The following is a 24,061-nucleotide window of genomic DNA, read 5'->3' on the forward strand; positions in this document are numbered from 1 at the left end:
GATAGGTCACATAGTCACACTATGGATTAAAAATAATTGCTACTCTTGTTGATCCTTGAAATTATCAAAATTTTTTTTAATAAACAATTAAATATGCATTTCATTAGATTAAATTAACGAAGAAATCCATTTATTGCTGTATTTTTTTGTATTAAATTATATTTTACATTTAGTCGCACAACGGAATCTGTTTCGTCGAAAATTCGATTTTGTTTCAATAATATCAGAATAATATAACGTTTTCAGCGTTCTTTTTTACTTATTCCATTAGTTCAATATTTTTCCTTGTATATGACATTCAAATAAAGGTAAATAAATGACCTTAAAAAATATAGACATATTTTTGCAAGGGTACACGTTTTTTTGAAAATGCCCATATGCTAAAGCCGCAATAACAACAGGTGCCTCTAGCCACTATATGGTTTATTGCCAGGATTTCCCTTAGCTAAAGACAACATGTATACCAATTGGAATAATGAGTGGACACGAACCAGTGTGAATAAGGGTAAATACTATTTTGATATCCAGAATAATATCCCGGTTAAGCCCTGGTTTTCTAAATTTAAAGAAGCAAGCAAAACAGTGTGCTCAACAGTTTGCCGAATCAGACTGGGTCACTGCTGTTCACCTGTTTTCTTAGCCAAGATTAGGGTTAGAGACAGTTCCCTTTGTGAGTGTGGCATAGACGAGGGCACTTTAGATCACATTTTTTTCTCTTGTCCCAAGTACCAATCCTCTCTATATGATATTCTTCCTCCTAACATCCCTCGCCCTAGCAATTTAAAAGCCGTCTTATCCTTTCTAAATACTCCCTTTGTAAAAACTTTGTGTACATATATACATACTAACCAAATTAAATTAAAAGGTGTGGTACTAACTCTTCATGTTTGTGTTTGTTTTAGGTTAAGGAATTGTCAACAGACACCGTACGCCTTTCATAATTACCGTACCCTTGTTTTTCCACAAAACCTCTCATAAGGCAGAGTATTCGTCAACGCACTCTGACATTGGCGATTCACCAAGGAGCCATATTTTAAAAGAAGAAGAAGAAGACAATTCTAAATACTAAATAGGGCTATTTTTTGTTTATATCATATTATTTCTTCGTTATTAATTAAAATTAAGTATTTGATGATTAATTCACAGCATACATTGCCTGAAAAGGAACTATTCATTATAACTATTGCGGGATGTAGCAGGTTCTTATCCAATGACAGATAAATGATAAGATCGATATTGAAACACATTACACATGCCTAATTTAGTTTTATTTATTTAATAAATATGATTACGTACGAAAATAAAATTATACTTGCCCCAATGGTAAGAATAGGCACATTGCCCATGAGACTATTGGCTTTAAGGTATGGAGCTGATATTGTATATTCAGAGGAGCTGATTGACTGGAAGTTTTTACGTTCTAAACGGAAACAAAACGGTATTTTTTTTCTTGGCTCGATTCATTTTATAGTCTCATGTACATAGAGAATTTCAAAAATTTGTATGTTTTCAGATATTCTAAACACTATAGATTTTGTTGATCAAACAGATGGCACAATTGTTTTTCGGACATGTGATGAGGAAAAGGATAAAGTTGTGTTACAACTTGGTACATGTGATCCAGACAGAGCCCTTAGGGTTGCTAAACTTGTGTAAGTACACATACTGGGTTGTATAGTCACATGACACATCAGGACAACTAGCTATTTGACAGAGCTTTGCTCGGTATTCACGAAATAAAATGACATTCTCTAAAAAATATTCCTAGCTAGATCGATTTATCGCCCCCGAAACCCCCTATATACTAAATTTCATGAAAATCGTTGAAGCTGATTCCGAGATTCCAATTATATATTTAAATATATATATATAAGAATTACTTGTTTAAAGATATAACAAAACAATGTAATATAAACAATTTGATGGTTCATACAAAAGAACTAAGGCCCATGTAAAAGTAATTTTTTGCTTTCAGTGAGAATGATGTTGCAGCTATAGACATAAATATGGGCTGTCCAAAGGAGTTTTCTGTTAAAGGTGGAATGGGTGTTGCACTGATGGAAAACTCTGACAAGGCATTTGATATTTTAAAAAAATTGGTGGAAAATGTAACTATACCTGTAACATGTAAAATAAGAATATTTGAAACTCCAGAAGAAACATTGAATATTGTGAGTAAACTAGCCAAGGCTGGTATAAAGGCTATTGGTATACACGGCAGAACCCGTAATGAAAGACCTCAGCATCCCGTTCATACTGATATCATACGATATGTTGCTGAGAGAATATCTATTCCTGTAATTGCTAAGTAAGTAACTAAATTTTATTTGATAAAAGTGACTCATTGAATTAATATTAATATTATTTTATTATTTCACTAAGCAATCCCTGTTACTCCCATTTTCAGACAAAACACCATCAGTAGCATAGATTGTTACTGTACCTACATAATAATGTTTATATTCATTTACAGTGGAGGTTCGAAGGAAATTGAAAAGTATTCTGACATTTTTAAGTTTAAAGAGTTGACTGGTTGTAGCAGTGTGATGCTAGCTCGGGCCGCAGAGTGGAATTGCTCTATATTTAGAAAAGAAGGGCTATTGGATATGGATACAGTGATAAAAGATTATCTTAAGCTTGCAGTTGACTTTGATAACTCTCCTTCCAATACTAAGTACTGCATACAAAATATTCTAAGAGATTTACAGGAAACACCAAGAGGTAGAAGATTTTTGGATTGTCAAACACTAGAGCAGATATGGTATGTGTTTAAAATTGTAAATTTTAATTTTAATTTAGTTTTTTATAATTATTTTTTCTTGAACATATTTATTTTCAGTTCAATTTGGGATTTAGGTGAATATTGCAAGGACAAACAACTTATGTACCAAAATATGGGTATACAAGGAAGGTGGCAGGTTACACCTAGTGAGCTGGAACCCCCAAATAAAAAGATTAAAACAAATGACATAAATTTAGAAGATGTTGCTCAAATGAAGGTAGGTCTAGGTACATATTTTATCGAATTATTTTTTCTAAATTATTATTTTCTATTGTTTTTAACTAAACAAGGGCAATTTTTTTGGCTGAAAACAATATTAAACACAAAAGATTGCATTGCTTAAAAGTTTTTAGATTAATGACTCATTTTTTATAGGTCTGCTTCATCCGTGCAAATTTTAATGATCTTAATTTGCCAAAGTCACAACTTCATGCCTGGGCTGGAAAAAATGGCTACAAGATACCTCAGTATGAAACACAACAAGTAGAGAAACTTTTTCGCACAATACTTACATTTGATGGCAAGAAGTATACCTCATCATTTTGGGAAAAAAATAAAAAATTTGCTGAGCAAGGTGCTGCCTTGGTATGCTTATTTTATTTAAATTTAATAACAGAACAAGAGCTGATCAAACTTGGAAGTATAATAAAATGATAAGCTATAACATCAATAAATTATTCTTTGAGTTACTTTGGTTTTTCATTTTATCAATATTCTGGGTTAATTCCATATTTAACTCTTCTAGCTTCTGATTTATGTCTTGTTGTTTTACTGAGTCTTTTTTAATTTTATTCACATTCATGTAACAGTTATATGCGTCTAATAGAATGCCATCTTGGCTAGTGATATTCAGTCTTCTGTTATGAAAAATATACTTCTCATCGGACATGATATCGTCCAAAATATTTTGTGTTGAGGGCAATTTCGGAACTGTCTTTCCATCAAGGCTCATATTTGAAATTGTAAACGTACCACCTTGAAACTAAGCGTCAGGATACTTTATATTCTTAAAGCAATAATTATTATAACAATTATAAATTCACACGCTACCGTACCTATTTTATTTTATTAATGAAATAAAATCAAACATATTTTGTACAGCGTGAGCGTCAACTTCTGTTTAGTAAAGTGTCAAATGTCAATAGGTACTCTTCTTCTTCTTCTTTTATTTACGGCAAACCATCGCTTTTTGCGACATTCTGCCAGTGTCAAGTATTGAAATAAAAAAATATCGAAAGAAGAAGAAGAACGAATTGGTAAAAATCATGAAACAATTTTGGTATTTGAGATCTGAAAAGAGAAATATTATTAGTTTAATTATGGTATGTTCACAGAGTACTTTATTATATACTGGAATAGAGATCTCACTCTCTTTATAATAATAAAGCGCCATCTGTAACTTTACAATGGTCTAGTACCGTCGTAAAGTTACAGATGGCGCTTTTATTGCGGTACTATGGATTTTAATATTACTATAGGTACCTAAATATTTATAGAATATTAGATGTACATTAAAAATTAAAATAAAATAACAGAATTTTATAAATTTTATTTATTACAAGAACATTATTTTATTTCAAAACATTTTAAAGGAACACAACACTTCTACAAAGTACAAATAGTCCTATCTCAGTTCTTGCACAGGAGCAATCTCACAGCACTTACAATTTACAAACACACAAACCGGAGGAACGGAGGCTCTACTCGACGGCACAGAAACAAACAAATTTCTTCGTAATTCGTAAGCCGCAAGAAAAAAGCGTAGACGCATATCTATGACATAGCACCACACTCTTCTTCTTCTTCTTCTTCTTTTTAATAATGGCTCCTTGGTGAGTTGCCAATATCAGCGTGAGTGGCAAAGACTCTGTGTTGAAGAAGGTCTAATGCTTAAACAAGTGTACGGTGTACTACTTTTATAAAATGAGTCTGTTGAGAGAACCTAAAACAACACAAACATTTAGGGTTAGTAACTACTAACTAATTACAATTTTATTTTATTAGTATCAATAAAATATGTACATAACACTTTAATAAATGACGTATTTACAAAATATAACACAGTTTTAAAATTGATAGGACGGGGAATGGTTGCGGGGAGAAGATCATATAGGGAACAATGGTTATTAGGACGAGAAAAATATATGATCCAAGGTACCTTCGTCTAGCCCACACTCACAAAGGGAACTATCCCTTACCCAAATTTTTGCAAGAAAGACAGGCGAGCAACAATGTCCGAGCCTAAGAGCGTTTTCTCACGAGACACGACACGACACGACAAAATGCGGTGACGACTCCGGGCGCCATACATTTCTATGTACCGTTTTCACACGGCACCGCACGACACACGATTTTGAGACGACAATCCGCTATGTCGTCACGTTTTTTGTCTACAGATAATATATAATTAAATTATTTATTGAAAAATTGTTAAATAAATAATTAATCATAATCTAACAGCCTGCCAAACTGCATAGCGGTTTTCTCGCGAGAATTACGCCGCCATATTACATTTACATCATACCTAATATTATAATATGCAATTTATAAAACAATAAATGTATATATTTATATTTTATTATATGTATAACATATTGTACTCTATTCTATTAAATATACATATACACATATATATATAAAAAAAAAAAAAAAAAAAAAGTGTCCATGGCGTGATGGACCACAATTAATTAAAATTCATAATATTATTTCAATTATCCTTGGTGCGAAAAATCTAAATAATAAAATAACAAAAAAAGGATATGGACGAACAGTCTATAGACGGCCCCAATTTTATAATAAAAAAAAAATAAAAATATTGTAGGCTACCAGGTTTTAAATAAAAGATTTAAGAACTTAAGTGGACTGTATTAAATAAGATTGCTAATATTACAAGGTAAGATCTGGTCGCCTACGATGACAATTATGGAATGCACGATGCAGTTGTCTCAAGTTTAAAAGTAAAAGTATATCTAATATAGCTGTGTAGTGTGCGCTCGCGCCTAAGGCGCATGCGCCGGCGCAGCTAGGAGGACGCGCCCCGCGCGCCCCGTTGCGGTGCAGCCGCAACAAATATTATAATATGGTCATAATTAACATTTAACATAGGCGTAGCGAGGTACTGGCAGGTTTTTTATACTATACATAAATAATATTATATTATGACTACGTTGTATAACAAGCATAACTATCAGCTTAGGACCCCAACAATAGATGACATATTTTTAATAATGGCTGGTTTAATAAGTAATGGCTGGTTTACACGTATAAATTGCTTATCGAGGTAACAGCTGAATTTTAACTTATTAATTGCATGTAAACTCAAAATTTAGTAGCAAGTAGCAAGTTCAAATTTAGTTAAGTAAGTATAAAGTCATTTAAGTTAAAATCTTGTTGACTACTTATCTACTTAATACGTGTAAACCAGCCATAAGTGAATACGGTGTCGTCGCAGAAATGTCGCTCGTGTGAAAACGTTCAAACTTAGAGTATACATTAGCAATCTATAGAGCGCGCGCATCGCTCGTTCCCCGTTGTGCCGATCGTAAGCAGAAGTTCTATAGATACTTGTCAAACGTATAACGCAAGTCTAGTGATGTTCCATGCGCCATCGTATGACGCAGATAGGAAAATATGTTCACACTCGTGCTTACAGTTCATACCTTGTTAGAAGCACTCTATAGCTTGCTATAATGTATACTCTATGCGTTCAAACGACAGACTATGTGACGTCTGTCGTGCAATTTATATTTGTCTATGAATCGTGTCGTGTCGTGTCTCGTGTGAAAACGCCGTTACTCGACAAATTGTAGAGCGCACTGTTTTACCTTCTTTAGCACCACACTCGAAAGCAAAAAGTTTGATTGACTTTGACATCTTTGTTGGGATATTTTTTATCGATGTTACTAGAAGGAAAAATAATATTATAGCTGTTATGTTACAAAAATATAACACAGTACCTTTTATTGAAAATATTTTATTTTAAAATACTATTTTCATATGCGGGCGCTAGACATATTGTGATCAAATACGCAAATTCGCCAAGTGTGGCACTGACATTTGCCTATTTGTGCAAAGTTATTGCTGGCATTTTCCTATTTGTGCAAAGTTTGCTCAAACTTTGAAGCCCATGTTTGGCGCCGGCTATAAAAGATTCTCAAATTTTTTATATTCACATATTATGTATTTTAGTTACAAATAACTCAGTAGTGACATCTAGTACAATTTATGATAAAATCTGATGCGAAAGCTTTACAAGCGCCATCTCTTGTTTTGCGATGGAGTTATTAACTATTATTATTCTACTAAATTAAAAAGTAAGCATTTCATACAATAATTGGGTACTTGGCTGGTCTTCTTTATTTTGGAGGTTTAAAATTCTTATGTTACCGTGTCAAACATTCTAAGATTGTACATCCTGGGTATGTTAAACATTTAAGGTTTATAATAAAATAATAAGGAATACAATTAAGATGGTTTAGGCACGGACGTAAAAAAAATACGGACATAACCTTCTCTAATCACGAGTGAGCCTAGTTATGGCCGCCCGTGTAAGACGTGTGCGTGATATGAGGGTTGCCATATAAATCATAAATTTCCCTACTTTTTAAGTTTACAAAATTGTAAACTCAGACAAGTTAAATGTATTTTTTTATACTTAAACATATTTTTATGTTTTTTTCGCTTCAGAAATGTAAGCGGTTGTTAAAGATGTCATAATGAAAATATTATTTTTATGACACTATAGATAGAAAAAAAAACATGTTACGTACAGAGAAGTATATTATTTACATAACATTATTCGTAATAATGATTATGTACAAACATTTACAATAATAAAATTATTACTAGCTATTTGACTGAGCTTTGCTCGGTATTCGATAAAACACGAATAAAATGACATTTTCTAAAAATAATTCCTAGCTAGACAGATTTATCGCCCCCGAAACCTATATATGAAACCTGTATACGAAAAGATATAAGATACTTAAGTCCCGTAACCCGTTTCATCAAACAATCAAGTAATGTTAAATAAATAATGGCTTGTTAAATCAGTTAACGGCCTGTTAGAGCTATCGAGAGTTCTACCATGCGCTAACGTCAAATCAAAACACCTAACATGGTGTTAAATTTATTCCTGGTCTAGAGGTCCATTCAATATTTTCATTCCTACTCGGGTGACTACACCAATAGCACCTTCCCTCCCCTACTGAAGGAAATCTAAGACAACAATTTTATCTATGGACGCTTCACACCACGTCAGTCTGACCCCGTGCTAAGTACCTGAAGGACTTGTGTTACGGGTACCAGACAACGGAAATATATTTAATACTGTTATATTATACATATATTTAAGATTTTTACTATATGATACACATATTTAATACACACCCATGACCCAGGAACTTTGAAAACTTTTTGTTCCGTCGGCAGGATTCGAACCCGCGACCCCCGGCTTGAGCTACCGACAGCCCACCTACTGAGCCACAGAGGTCGTCAAACAACAATTATATCCACTTTAGTAAATTAAGAAATTAATAGGGGTGTAGACTATTTTTAGGAAATATATTTATTTTACAGATGTACCATCAAGGAAGTTGATTCCTATGGAATTGACAGACCAACGTTATTTGGTCGAATATGTCAATTCAATGTTAATTGTGATCTGTCAGCTGGGTTTGACGTAACGCAACCAAACTACTTATGTCCCCGATTTGCATAGGAATCAACTTCACTGATAGTACTTACATAAGTATTTTGTTACACCTAAAAATATGTATAAAAAATAAATACACTCTTATTTCAATTAAAAAAATCACTTATTAAATATAAACAATATTATAAAGTTATTAAGTAAAATATGTCCATTTTCGGTAATTCTATAATACAAACTCTCAAAAAAAACAAAAAATTAAAACCGATTTCCAAGGTAAAAATTATTATTTATACAAAAAATTAAAACCGATTTCCAAGGTAAAAATTATTATTTATACAAAAAATTAAAACCGATTTCCAAGGTAAAAATTATTATTTTTATTTTTACCTTGGAAATCGGTTTTAAATTTTGTTAAAAATAATACATATATATGTATTATTTCATTTTTTGTATAAATTGTTTTAATTTTTTGTATAAATAATAATTTTTACCTTGGTAATCGGTTTTAATTTTTTGTTAAAAATAATACATATATATGTATTATTTTTAACATTAAAAACAATTAAAACCGATTTCCAAGGTAAAAATAAAAATAATATTTTTTACTTTGGAAATCGGTTTTAATATTTTGTTAAAAATAATACATATATATGTATTATTTTTAACAAAAAATTAAAACCGATTTCCAAGGTAAAAATAATAATAACACCCCTATGATATGAACTAAAAAGTATTAAATAATTTTCCTATCTAATAGTGCTTTTTTCCGAATTCGGCTAAACCTCAACTATTTCTGTACTCAATCTTCATCATTTTGAAGTCGGTACCAGATAGCTAAATCTTCAGTTCTCTGACAGAATATTTGAAACTTTTGGAACTGGCACCGACTTTTTTTCAAACTACGACAAATAGCCAATTATTCTAATTGGCTATTTGAGTGAAGAAGCTTCAGAGGCAAGGAATAAAGAATTTAGAAATACTAGAAAGATGCATATTAGAAAGACGAGTCGAGCAGAAACTAATGAAGATTTGTTGCACAACTTTTTAATAAGCTCTGATCCATATTTGTCTCACATTCGTCCAAAGTTGTCTAAAAATAAACACCAAGAATTTCATCCAGACACAGTCGACCTGTTGCTTGAAATATCTCTTTTATTAGAAGATTACGAAGAAAGTGAAGTTGTGTCATTACTGCGATGATAGCATTGGAGATCCACTATGTTTGTAAAGCGCGTTGGTTTAATTGATTATTTATTATTCTTTATTTATAAGTTTAGTTTGAAATTGTTTGAGTTATTAGTGTGTGCAACAATTTTTATTTTATTATAATTACAATAGTTTAGTCAGTAGTTAATTTTAGTTTAATTTTGTTTTTGCTATCCACGTTTGTAAATATATATAAGTATTGTTGTTTTTTAAGGACTCGTTTTGTATATATTATACCCATACAATTTTCGTTTTTTTTTGTTGGCTTAAAACATTATTTTTGTACAAAACTTATAAAGGATTTATTGTTACTCTTTAGGAAATCTATCGAATAGTATTTTTTTCCACGCCTAAAAAGTTAGTAAAATTATTTCAAAATTTTGAACCCCTCTACTGCAGAATGACCTAGCAGTTTTTGCAAAAAATCTATTTATAGATTCCTCCCCATACAACATTTTAGTAACAATTTTTTTTCACCTTAAATATACATTTTTATAAAAAACTTAATAAGAATTTATTGTTACTCCTCTTAAAATCTATCGGATGGTATTTTTTTCCAAACTAAAATCGAACTTTTTGCGAATGTCCACTATTTTGCGATTTCGGATCACTGTGCGGCGCGTTCGACACTTGACAGAGAATCCCAATAGGTATAGGTACTCAACAACGTCAAATTTCTATGACAGCTGACAGTCGACACGACACACACACGACCGCTGTCAGTTGTCATTATGACGTACTATTTTCTTGAGGCTTATTTTGGACATAGGACAACTCACAAAGTGCCATTATAAAAGAAGAAGTAGAAGTAATCAATTTAAACTCAATTAGGGAATGCAATCCGAAAAACCGGATCCGGTATCATTTTACGGTTACCGGATCCCGCGACCGGATCCAGTGCAAGCAATTTGTGACAAACTGATATGTTAGAACTTGCATGAATATTACTTTAAATGCATAAGGCGTGGTGTTAAAGCTTTTTCTTGCTTTTTTATAATACATATTATTTTGAATTAAAAGAGCGTTCGTGGTTAAGCCTTGCTGTGGCTCGCACTTTAAAGGGTATAGGTTCTATCCCGGGTGGAGGCGAGAACGAATGAGACATTTTCGATCTCAAGTCCACAATACGGACACAGTTCGTACGGTCAACGGTGAAGGAAACATCGTGAGGAAACCCGCATAATAATATGGTTATTTCCACGCGTATTTATGTGCTTCTTCCTCTGGACTAGGCCGACTATGTTTTGAGAATGCCGTATGTGCTTGGGAAACTATACGGACATTTAGAAAATCATGTTCCACCCACAACGGTATTTGAGGAGTGGTTACTTCCTCTGAAAAATAAATTATAAATAAAATTAAATTAAGAAATTAAAAAAAAAATTTAAAAAGTAATGAAATAATATATTTTACTGACTTTAAGTTTAAATAATTCCTAAGTGTAAAGTGATATTTTAGTCCATAATTGTTGTCAAGGTGTGTCGGGGGACCGCTAATGTAGATGTTTGATTTCACATAACATTATAGTTTAAGGGTCAGTTCACAGCGAACCGAATCGAGACAATCAGTGACATGGCGATACAAAATGCAAAAGACACTGTTGGCGGTCCCCCCACACCGTGACAACAATTTAATTTTATTTTATTTCATGAAATAATTTAATTTTATTTCATGCTTTTTAAACTTGTGTTGTGTTGGTTAATTTAATTCCTATCAACAGGATCATATTATATCCCAATGAATACCATAAAGGAATGTCCTTTTGGATGAGGCCGTCAATATGAGTTCAGACATGAAACCTCCACTTTGGGTTCATACGGAGCTCAGCTCCTATAGAATCCAGGTGAGGCTGCAGCAGCAGCATGCAAAAAATTATTGATTATCTACGTCTTACTAGTTGTCGCAATTAAAATGAGCCCAAACACGAAACCGTTGCTCTAAGTTGGTGAGGAGTTGGGTATCCTATTGATTACCAGGTGATGCTGTCAGCACCAGGTTAACTTTCCATTAAATTGTAAATATTCATAAATGTCACGAACTAGAATGCAATAAAGCCCACCAAACGACTGCAAGTTGCTAATCGGCTTTTCACGAACCAGATGAACCGCGATTTTTCAGCATGGAGCAGGCTGATGATGATGAACTATAGCTAAGAACACTCTCAAGTAAGTCAGCTTTCAAACAAAAAAAAAACTAGATCAAAGTCGGTCCACCCGTTTGGATGCTACGATGCCACAGACAGACAGACAGACAGACCGACAGACAGACCGACATACAGACACGTCAAAATTATAACACCCCTCTTTTTGTCGGGGGTTAATAAATCATCCACAGCGGATGCAAAAATCTTGTTTTTGAACTAAAAGGCAAAAATAGGATGATTTCTGCTTTTTAGTTCAGTTACATCAATCCGATCGGATCCGGCCGGATTGATGGGAATCCGGTCAAATCGGGTCCGGATTGAAAATGACGCCGGATTGCAATGTCAATGACTACCATAAAGTTAATATACCTAGCGGAATAGAGCAACAATCTCGAGCTCTCAAACGAAACCAAAATTGGTTTTCATCTGTGTGAAAAATATGTGTACGTATACACTTACACAAGCATGATTGAACATGAATTCTATGAGATTAAATTGTCAACGTGCGGCACGTGCTGACTGGACGTCAAAAAAAAAGAGTGCTGCTGTCATGTATCACACGTCTCTTTTTACTACGCAGTGTTACTGATAGTGACATCTCTCTTGCTCAGGCCTTTGTTTCTCTATTCCGCTAGGTATAATACTTGCGGAGGGGAAGAGGGGATTTCGGGAGTAGCTCGAGCGTACCTATCTGACACGCTTGCATAGGCTTCCGACATGTGTCTAGTTATCATGGTATAGAAATCAGATTGCTCACGTGGTGGGTAAAAATTTTTTTTTTTTAAATATTGAAATGTCGTCGGATTTGTCAGATTAAGATAGGGGATGTTTAGTATACCCCAAAGAAGCTTCCATATCAAAATTAGAGTAAAAGATTCCTCACTTTGTGAGTGTGGTTTAGATGAAGGAACCCTTGAACACATATTTTTCACCTGCCCTCTGAATTCTCCTTCTTTGCTTATTTATGATCATCTTCCAAACCTCAACATTCCTTTACCTACTGATTTCAGGTCCCTTCTTTATCATTTTGATAATTACAAATTGTTATTCCTTTTATCTAAATTTATAAACCTAAATAAGATTAAACTATAATAATTATTTCCTTTGATAACCCTAAATCCTCTTATTTGTATTCCTTATTATTTTGTTAAATACCTTAAATGTTTTAACATACCATAATAAAACTAACAATATTTCTCTTTACAGATCTCAAATACCAAAATTGTTTCATGATTTTTACCAATTCGTTTCGATATTTTCTTATTTCAATACTTGACACTGGCAGAATGTCGCAAAAAGCGATGGTTTGCCGTAAATAAAAGAAGAAGAAGAGAAAAAAGCGCGGGAAACTTCGGAGTAGGCGGGAGTGTTTTCTTGGAAAAATTTTTGCAAAATTATTAAAAATAGGATAAGGAGGGTTAAAGTTGTAAATTATTAAGTATTTTTATTATTTATTACTTGTATAAATAAATTTAGTGTAGTTAGCTGTATATAATTGGTAAGTTTTTTTCTTGTATATATTAGTAGGTCCTGTTGTATAAATTGTAAAAAAAAAACTATTTTGGGTGGTTCAATGAATGAGCCGCCCGACCCTACGTCGGGGCCGGGCCCGGGGCCCGGTCCTGATGTAGGCCTGAATGTAACTATTACGACGGATATGGACTATGAACATGATATGAGTGGGAGCCGCAAACGGCCGAAAACAACTTTCAAACAAGACTTTTTAACAGATAATATAGTATCGAATACGCCAACAAAACCATCAGAATCTATTGATTCACAAATTATTAAAGCTCGTATGTACACTACTACTGATAGTTACCCATATGTTGTACACGTTCAAAGGATAACATCATCTTTACAGGATGGTACCACTCTGCACCCCCTTATTTTAGGCAAATTTTTTAAAACGAATAATGTAAGTAATATAGTACCAGGTAGTATTAAGAAAATAGGTAGGAACCGATGTACAGTAGCTTTTAAGTCATACATGGATGCCAATAATTTTGTTACTAATAAAAATTTAGAGTCTTTTAAGTTAAAGGCATTTATTCCTAATTTTAATGTAACCAGAATGGGTGTAGTTAAAAATATCCCAACAGAATGGACTGATACTGAAATATTAGAAAATTTAGAAACACCAGTAGGTTTTGGCAAAGTATTAAAAATTAGGAGGATTAATTATAAGGTCAAAGTAGAAAACATTGTCGAATGGAAACCTTCTCGTTCTGTAGTTGTTACTTTTGATGGACAAATCTTGCCTCCTAAAGTTTATATTTGCTACAATTCATTACCTGTAGATTTGTATATATATCCGACTATTCAGTGCTACAATTGTTGTAGATTTGGCCATACAAAGACAATTTGTCGTTCAACGCCACGATGTTTCAAATGTGGTCAAGAGCATTCAGCAGATTCATGCGTGAGTGAATCAGAAAATTGTATAAATTGTTTAGGTAATCATTATGCTACGAATAAAAACTGTCCCGAGTTTTCTAGACAGAAAGCAATAAAAACTTGTATGGCTGAAAAAAATATATCTTATGGTGAGGCTAATAAATTGCAGCCTCCTGTTCTAACCGGCAGAAGGTCTTATGGTGATGTTTTGACATCCAATGGACAATTTTCTGATTCTTTTATGACATCTCAGGATAATAATGTTCGATCTTATAAAAAAACTTTTTATTCAAAGCGTACTCCACAAATTCCAACTGGTAAGGGGTATGACAAAAATTTTCATAACAGTATTATCAGAGAATATCAAATTCCATCATCTAAAAACGGCTGTGCATATGTTGACTCTGAAACTAAAAAGGAATTATCAGACAAAAAGATTGACACAAACACAATTTTAAACGTATTATCTGCTCTTGTTAGTGCTTTGCAACAAAATAATACACTTACACCGTCCAACGTTGCTTCTTTATACAATTTGATTAACTCTTTTGATAACAACATCAACAATGGATTCCAACATAATGCAATGGAATTGTAGAAGTATACTTACTAAAAAAACTGATTTGATTTACTTAATAAATAAATATAACCCAATAGTTATTGCCCTTTCTGAAACTTGGTTACGACCATATTTTGCGTTTCGTATTCCAGGTTATTATTGTGTACGAGATGACAGACCTGACGGATATGGTGGGGCTGTCATGTTGATAAAAAATACCATACCTTTTAAAGTATTGACATTGCCACATGTAAATAGTACTAATTTCAATAGAGTCGGTGTACAGTTACTAAATCCTAATATGTATATTTTCTCATTATATATAGCACAAAATTCTTCTTCCACATTTTTAGATGTAAATAATTTGCTTAATTCTTTTTCTGGCCCAAAGTTAGTAATGGGCGACTTTAATGCTCATCATCAATGTTGGGGAAGCGATGTGTCCAATAGGGATGGTGAGGATTTATTAGATATCATAGATAAATTTAATTTATGTGTACTTAATACGGGGGATCCCACACGGGTCGTGAACATTAATGAAAACAAAAGTGCAGTTGATGTTTCCATATGTTCTCCTTCATTAGCACCGAATATATCTTGGCAAACTTTGTCTTCTTCATATGGTAGTGATCACTACCCTATTCGTTTATCTTTGGCTTATAAAAGTAATAGTATAAATAATAAAAGAATAAGAAATAGATTTAAATTGGATAAGGTTGATTGGAGTAATTTTAAAAATGAAATAGATTGTGAAGTTAAGAATCTTCCTGAAATTCGAGTAGGAAACGAAGTAACTGCTTCTGAATTGCTAGCTAAGACAATTATTGAAGTTGCTGATAAGCATTTCCCTACAAAAAAAGCAATGGGAACCAAAGTTCCATTCCCTCCGTGGTGGGACTCCGAATGTTCGGAAGCAGTTAAAGAAAGAAAAATCATTGAGAAGGAATATGCTAATAATATGTATAATGAAAATTTTGATAAATTAACACAAATTAATAAAGCCACTCGAATTTTTTTAAAACAAAAGAAGCAACAGGGTTGGAAAAATTTCTGTTCATCTCTATCCCCATCCACATGTCCATCAGAAGTGTGGAAAAGTATAAAACGATTTCGATCTGTATTCAAAGAACAGACCATGGTACTTCCTAAAGACTTTTTAAGTAATTACATTAATCTATTAGCTCCATCTTCAGTAGCAGAATATTTTCCGATCCCTTCTCCATCCTGTTACATAAGAGAACATTCGTATTCTGCATTAGATTCTCCATTTACAATGGTTGAGCTCAAAGGTGTTTTATCAAGTGTAAATGATTCTACTCCACCAAAAAAAAAAAAAAAAAAAAAAAAAAGGCATGGATGGTATTCCGTATTCTTTTTTGGCTAACTTAGGGGATAAAGCATTAGGGTACTACTTAAATCTTATTAATACGGTCATGATTTCTGGAAACATTCCTGGCTCTTGGAAATCTCAGGAAGTAATTCCAATATTAAAACCTAATAAACCCGCAGACAAAATTACTTCATATAGACCAATAGCACTATCATCAGTTTTAATTAAAGTTGTTGTAAACCTAATTAAAAATAGATTAGAATGGTTCCTTGAGCATCATAAATTATTTTCAAACAGTCAGTTCGGTTTTAGAAAAGGTAAATCCACCATGGACAATTTAAGTATATTTACTACAGATATTCGATTAGCTTTTATAAATAAACAATACGTTGTAGCTGCCTTTTTAGATATTAAGTCTGCCTATAATAATGTTATTATTTCAATTCTAGAGAAAAAAATGTACAAATTAAATATTCCTCCCATTCTTATTACGTTCATAATTAATTTAATTAAAGAAAGATTAATTTCTGTATTTTTTAACGATATTGAATGTCTTATTCGTACCATATTTAAAGGACTGCCACAGGGTTCGGTTTTAAGTCCTGTTCTTTATAATATTTACACGTATGATTTGGCTTCGGTAATTGCGAAATTTGTGAAAAAATTACAATACGCAGATGATTTAACTATTTACGCTATCAGTGCAGACATTCATGCCGCTTGCAATTCATTAAACCAAAGTCTTGTTGCCCTTAAACAGTGGCTTTTTGATAATGGACTAGATTTAACTGTGGAGAAAAGTAGTGTAGTAGTATTTACCAAAAAGCTTTCTATTCCAAAAGTAAACATCTCCTATGATAATAAATCAATTCCGGTTAAAACAAGTGCAAAATTCCTAGGTGTTCATCTTGATAATAAATTAAATGGTAACTCACATATTGATTATGTGATTTCTAAATGTGAACGTAATTTGAATATGTTAAGATGTCTTGCGGGAGTTTGGTGGGGAGCTCATCCGTTCTGTTTAAAACTCATTTATAATGCTGTTATTAGAAGTGTCTTAGACTACGGTATATTTTTATTAGTAGGTGATAATTTGTGTGTAATGAAGAAATTAGATAAAATTCAATCTAAAGCTCTCCGAATAATAGGTGGAGCTATGAAGTCAAGTCCCATTAATGCCTTACAGGTAGAATGCACTGAGCCACCTTTGAGTCTAAGGAGACAATATTTAAGTGACAGATTCGTTTTTCGTTTAAAACAGTACAAATTCCATCCTTTATTAGAAAAACTAGCTCAACTGAATACTGTTTTAGAGTCACATCCCTTTTATAAAAGGTCTCTGCCATGTCTTATTGTAAGTTATCGTAAACTTCTTTCAATATCTGCTCCTATTTATCAATCTGATGTACTACCTTTGTTCTCTTATAATTTTGAAAGTCTATTGATTGAACCGGATGTAAAATATAATTTAGGTGTAATTAATGATAATAATAGAGATAATTTTATAAACACCCAATATAGTAATTGGCATCATATTTATACCGATGCTTCTAAGTTACAAGAAACAGGAAATGTAGGAGTTGGTGTTTATCACAGTCAATATAAAATACATCAAAAAGTTAAAATGCCTGTAGAAAGTTCAGTATATTCCGGGGAATGTTTAGCCATATTCAAAGCTTTAGAATACGTATTAATGTTTAAATTAACACAAACCATTATCTTTTCAGACTCAAAAAGTGCATTACAGGGTATTGAAAAATTTCCATTTCGCAGTAAATCCTATCACCATATTATTTTTGATATCAGATATAAACTTTATGAATGCATTGAGAAAGGATATACAGTGTCATTTTCTTGGGTTCCTAGCCACTCAGGAATTTTAGGCAATGAAAAAGCAGATGAAATAGCTAAGGATGCAGTACAGAGTGGCGACATGTATCCATTTCAAATTTATCCCAGTGACCTTTTGAGTTTACCGGCAATTGATTTATATAGAGAATGGAATAAATATTGGGAATTTACTGGACAACATAGGGGTAACCGGATGTACAATCTGCAGCCTCTAGTACCAAAAAAGTCTTGGTTTAATAGAATCAATAGTTCAAAACGAGTGATTTCATCTATAATCAGAATGCGATTAGGACACGCGTGTATTCCTAGCCATCTAAATAGAATTGGCGTATTCAATAATGATATGTGTGATTGTGGGGAGGACACGGGAACTTTAGATCACATATTTTTCTCGTGTCCTTTGCTTGATCATACATCGTTTTTATCCTCTTTACACTCCCTTCATGTTCCTCTTCCTACTAGTAACTAAACAACAACGCAAAGGGTATAGATGATATTAGTTCAGAAATGATACTATTAACACTTCCACATACTCTGAAAACTATAACACATATGATCAATAAATCCATAGAATCCTCTACTTTCCCCGAATTATGGAAGACAGCAATCGTTAGACCTTTACCAAAAAAACCAGATCCAACTTCACTTTCCGACCTTAGACCGATTAGCATTCTCCCTTTTTTATCTAAGGTACTCGAGAGAATAGTCAGCAAGCAATTGGTAGAGTTCCTTGAATCCAATGACATACTTCCTAAAAAACAATCGGGGTTCCGCAGGCAACATAGCACTACCACTGCACTTTTTGATGTAATCGATGATATTCTGAAAGCATCGGATGAAGGAAAAGGAACTCTTTTAGTCCTGTTGGATTTCTCTCGTGCTTTCGACACCATAAACATCAATTTACTCCTCTCTAAATTAGCTTATTACGGTTTTGACCCTGATACAATTAAATGGTTTGAGAGTTATCTGGTCGGTAGGTTGCAGAAAGTACTCACTCAAAATTCCAACGGTTCCACTAACTTTTCAGATCCTATTGCGCTAGAATGTGGAGTTCCACAAGGCTCCATACTGGCCCCAATCCTCTTTATCCTATATGTTGCAGATATGACTGATAGTATTAAAAACTCAAAATTTCACATGTACGCTGATGATCTACAAGTATATATTAATTTTACACCACAGAATACGCAAGAAGCTGTCCAATTGCTAAATGATGATCTTAAAAACCTGGTAAAAAAATCAAGAAACCACGGCCTCATCCTAAACCCTCTCAAATCCAAACTTCAAATTCTAGGTACAAAACAACAAATAAAGCTTACACAACAACACCAACCAGTAATAAAAATACAAAACAATATCCTGGAACATGTCACTATTACTCGAAACCTAGGACTCCTAGTAGATAGTGAATTAAATTTTGAAGAACATGCATTGCATATAGCCCGAAATTGTTTTTACAGACTAAAGGTGATTTACGAAATACGTCAATTCATTTCCACAGAAGTCAGGGTAAAGCTCTGTGAAGCATTGATTCTATCAAAATTAAATTATGCCGATACAGTCTCTGCAGGCTGCCTCTTGAACCGTAGCAAAAGAATACTACAACGAGTACAAAACGCTTGCATCCGCTTCTGCTTCCCTGTCCCACCTAGAGGTCACGTAACTCCCTTCATAAATAACGCCAATCTGTTAAAAATGGAAATACGTCGGCACTTTCATCTCGCTACACTAATGTTTGGCATCATTAAATCTCGCCATCCCTCATACCTATACGAAAAACTCGTATTCTCCAAGCGAGATGCTAGAAACCCCGACTTACTCATATTCCCCACTTACACGAAGTCAGCTTTTCGTGGCAGTTTCAGATACTCTGCTACAAAATGCTGGAATAATATCCCACCACCCCTTAAAACTTGCATCACCATTGGAGTTTTCAAACGTAAATTAAAGGAATATCTTTTAAATGAACAAAAAAATTCTGCGTAATTTGAAATAACCTCCCACAGCTTCCTGCCACTAACTTATATTTTTACTTACCAAAATAAGAAAAAAAATTATCACGATGTAGAAAACTTAAATAACCTAGCATTTAGTGTGTCGCACCTATTCTATATTATAATATTTTATCTATGTTGTTAGTTTGCTAATTATTAATAAATAACCAAAATATTATACCTAAGATGCTGTATACTGTACTTAGATAACTTTTATAATTATGTTAATGTCACCAATGCCTTCAAGAGTTGTTTTATTATAAACTTATATACATACTTATTTTTTAAAGTAGCTTTAAATACAATAATATTTTGTTACATTATGATTAGTAAGGATTTTTATAATTTTTATGTTTTTAAGTAAAAGTAAGGTGTCCATTGAAAATCAGCGTTGCGGATCCGTTCGCAACATTGCTGAATGGGAACCAATTTGGTATTACATAGGATAGTATTAGTAGTTAAGAATTATTTTTGTAAGATGCTAAATACCAAATAAATTTATTTTTCTTCTTTCTTTCTTTCTTTCTTAGTATGATGTGTATATTAAGTGACCCTATTAAATATTTAAGTATTTTATCTGAATTTATATTAAGTAATAATTTAAGTTTATAAAATATGTAATCACTGATGTTTCGTATTTTATTATTTTTATTATAATTAAAAGTATATTTTATTTGTATACCAAAATTTTCCTGATCCTATCCAAAATTTCGTCCCTGCTATCCCTACCTTTACCGCGTCATAAGTTTCCCAACCTTTAACACTCGACACTGGCAATAGGTAAGCCTATAGGGACATTTTAAAATATAAAAAAATAAAGCTTCATATTTTCTTAACTAAGCTTCGCAGATATTTTATTTTGCTCTAAACTAAATGATTTAGTCCTTGTTGTCTAAAATATATTTATAATTTAGGTACTTAAATAAGCAATTTTCTGAATATATTTTCTTTTTCAAAACTTTAAAATGGCTGCAGTTTCTGAACCCACCGCTAAAATAAAATAAAACGCTCTTATTATTTTTTATCAGTTTTACCTAATGTACAATTACAAGTTTTTGACAGGGAGTCAATGACCGCTACCGCCATAATTTTGGCGAGCACAGTATAGGTCTATACTGTGCTCGCACAGTACAGTATATCACAGTATAGGTATATAATAAATTTGATTTGATAACGTGGAATTTTTCATATCTCATTTTCAGGTTTTTTTTATGTGGGTCCGATAGAAGATGCTAAAATTATTTTCACCGCCTCTGAAAGGGTCAGCAGCTTTCCGCAACAGGCAACAGCATATCTTTTTGTATATATAATATTATATATGATTGGAATCTCTAATTCATGAAATTTAGTTTATAGGGGATTTCGTATTTGTTATACAAAATTAAGATTATATGCTATACAAGAACACAAAAATTTTGAAAGGTCCACTAACAGCGAAATAATAATCAAAAACATCTGCTTCGATGCTAAATATCACGAAAAGCATCAATAATTGGGTCATAATGGTGTAACCTATGGTATAATTATGGTTGTGATGATGATGATTAATGAAATTGATGTTTGCCAAAGCATAAGCCATTATGCTTTCAGTTGTTTTAACAACGCCGAATTCCCCGAACCTGTATGTGTTATACAGGTGTAACAAAAATAAGTGATAATACTTTAGGGTGTGTAAGTGTTCCTTGTAGAGAGTTCACTGTGAAAGTAGCAGCGCTGAAAGACCAAATTTATTTTTTCACTTTTCTATGGGGAAACTCGTGATGCTCGGGCCCTTGCCCATACAAAAGTGAAAAAAAAATTTCGTCTTTCAGCGCTGCTACTTTCACAGTGAACTCTCTACAAGGAACACGTACACACCCTAAAGTATTATCACTTATTTTTGTTACACACTGTATAAGGATTCAAACGTTCTGTTCGGTACCTTCGGATCCAGGGTATAACCTGGTGCGAAGTCTTACTTTTCGGTAGCATTTACCTTGAATGCTTCAGAAAAAAATCGAAATCACTATATGTTTGCATACAAAGTTCAAGAAGTCCCCTCGATTCCTCATGGATCCCATCATCGGATCACTACTTTTGTGAACATGGTACCAAATTCGGATTCAAGCCTGTACAACAACAAAAGAATCATGATAATCAATCCACAAACGGCGAAGTTATGGTTGGACATACAAAAAAAATATATACAGACGAACATATTACAACCTCATAATTTTTGGAAGTCGATTAAAAATGAACAAAATTAATGAAAAAAGTGAAACAGACTTTATACGTAGTACATAATATTATTTGAAGTAAAGTAAAACAAAATATTTGTAATCTCATTTGAAGGATACGGTGCGGTTACAACAGGAAACCGCAAACTATCTACCCGAATAGCTGCAGCCTATCAGAACACCAGACTGTTCTCATTTTACGAGGTAAATTCAGTATTCATAAAATTCCTACCTACAATATTGCATTAGCAGTTGAAAACTAAAATTCTACAAAAGTGTGTAAAATAAAATCAATCATACCTAATAATAATAAAAGTATATTCATTCATTCATTCATTCAATATTGTAATTGAGTTGCATGCATATGTCGCAGCAAACTGGTTTAACGACTCATACATTGGCATAAGTACTATCAGAGAAGTTGATTCCTATGCAAATCGGGGACCTAAGTAGTTTGGTCGCGTTACGTCAAACCCAGCTGACAGATCACAATTAACATTGAATTGACATATTCGACCAAATAACGTTGGTCTGTCAATTGCATAGGAATCAACTTCCTCGATGGTACATACTAACAAATTCATTTAGGTAAGTACAATGTTTAGGTACTAGTTTTCTTTATCACGTCTCTCTTCATTTTATAATATTAAATTGTATTTTTGTTTTGTAAATTGTAATAATTTCATTGTAACTAGTAGGTACTAGATAAGTATAGTAAAATTCTGTAAGTAAATAAAATCTAAAATGTTAATCGTTATTTCTTTCTCCTGTAAAATATAGGTACACCTACATTTAGGAGGTAGGTAATTAATCGTACTTTAACGTCGATATACGATTTACCTTTTTAATAGATTCCGTGAAAATATTAAGACTGGGTTGCACCAACTAACTTTAACTTTAACTGGACGCTGTTAAGCATTCGTGTACTAACCCACACAAAAATCACGTAGGTATTGAGTTATGAATGCAGTTATGCTCTTTAGATGATTTAGAACAAGACTGCATTCAAAATTTAACGACAAAAAAATTGTGGGTTAGGACACTAATGCTTAACAGCGACCAACTGTAAATTTAACTTCAACTATAACTACAGTGCAAAATGTCAAATCTTTGGTTAAAGTTAAATATGGCGTCCTTACCTCCGCTCATACGTGAATTTCTCCGGTTAAAGTTAAGGTTAAAGTTAAAGGACGCCATATTTAACTATAAAAATAACTTCAACTTTAACCACGCCTCTGTGTGTGTGCAATCCAATCTAACGCATTAAAACCACAATAGATAATATAAAACTACTTAGTACTTTGACTTAAAAGAAACGGACCAAACGACGTGAGTACCAATTCTTTCGCGTTTGGCAATGCCACAATAGACATACTGTTAAAACAGTGTAAAATTAAATGATATAAAGTTACCCACAAGTCGCGTCATCGGCCAGGTTAGCTTACGTGTGGTCTTCCATAATTTCATATTTCATTGCCCACTGGCCCGCGCGGCAAGTGTCAAATAACCATCTCATCCAATCAGCGTCAGCAGGCTCATGTGATCGGCAGGCACATGTGTCTCAGACCTCAGATCTCAGTTAACTCCTACTGCCCTATTGATAAACGAAGATTAAGATGAAACTAACTGTTGCTGTCTGTCTGTTTTATGCGTCGGGGAACCCATTTGACGATTGTAAATGGCCAAAACTCAGATTGGTTAGTCGTCGTTATCATTACACTAGTGACTAGATGATGCCCGCAACTCCTTTCCGCTATTTGTTTATTTCGCAAACTTTCTATTCGGAAACCGTATATTTTTTTCGGAATAAAATGTTCGTGAAGAGTTATTAAGAGCTCTCCTGACTCTAAAAATCAAACATCGTCCTTCTCTCTTCACACTCACGCCCGTCTTTCATATGCCAGGTGAAAAAGGACGGCGCGAA

The 24,061-nt window shown here is 33.1% G+C and overlaps 1 protein-coding gene and 2 long non-coding RNA genes across 3 annotated transcripts; 2 read left to right on the top strand and 1 right to left on the bottom strand.

Moving 5' to 3' along the window:
- Positions 1-1,087: 1,087 nt before the first annotated feature.
- On the top strand, positions 1,088-3,469 carry LOC121732957 (tRNA-dihydrouridine(20) synthase [NAD(P)+]-like). Its single transcript, XM_042123002.1, has 6 exons — positions 1,088-1,438; positions 1,514-1,652; positions 1,976-2,308; positions 2,474-2,761; positions 2,840-2,999; positions 3,158-3,469. Exons 1-6 carry the CDS (start codon positions 1,285-1,287, stop codon positions 3,434-3,436), a joined length of 1,353 nt encoding a protein of 450 aa, XP_041978936.1. The 5' UTR covers positions 1,088-1,284; the 3' UTR covers positions 3,437-3,469.
- A 1,113-nt stretch (positions 3,470-4,582) lies between these two features.
- LOC121733091 lies at positions 4,583-23,536 on the top strand. The gene is made up of 3 exons (XR_006036498.1): positions 4,583-4,637; positions 6,137-6,140; positions 23,524-23,536. It is a non-coding gene; the product is annotated as an uncharacterized LOC121733091 (long non-coding RNA).
- LOC121733057 lies at positions 14,445-14,933 on the bottom strand. Its single transcript, XR_006036485.1, has 2 exons — positions 14,792-14,933; positions 14,445-14,585 (listed from the first exon to the last, which is right to left on the bottom strand). It is a non-coding gene; the product is annotated as an uncharacterized LOC121733057 (long non-coding RNA).
- Positions 23,537-24,061: the final 525 nt, after the last annotated feature.

Source organism: Aricia agestis, chromosome 1 (genome assembly GCF_905147365.1).
Source record: "Aricia agestis chromosome 1, ilAriAges1.1, whole genome shotgun sequence".
NCBI classification, from domain to species: Eukaryota; Metazoa; Arthropoda; class Insecta; order Lepidoptera; family Lycaenidae; genus Aricia; species Aricia agestis.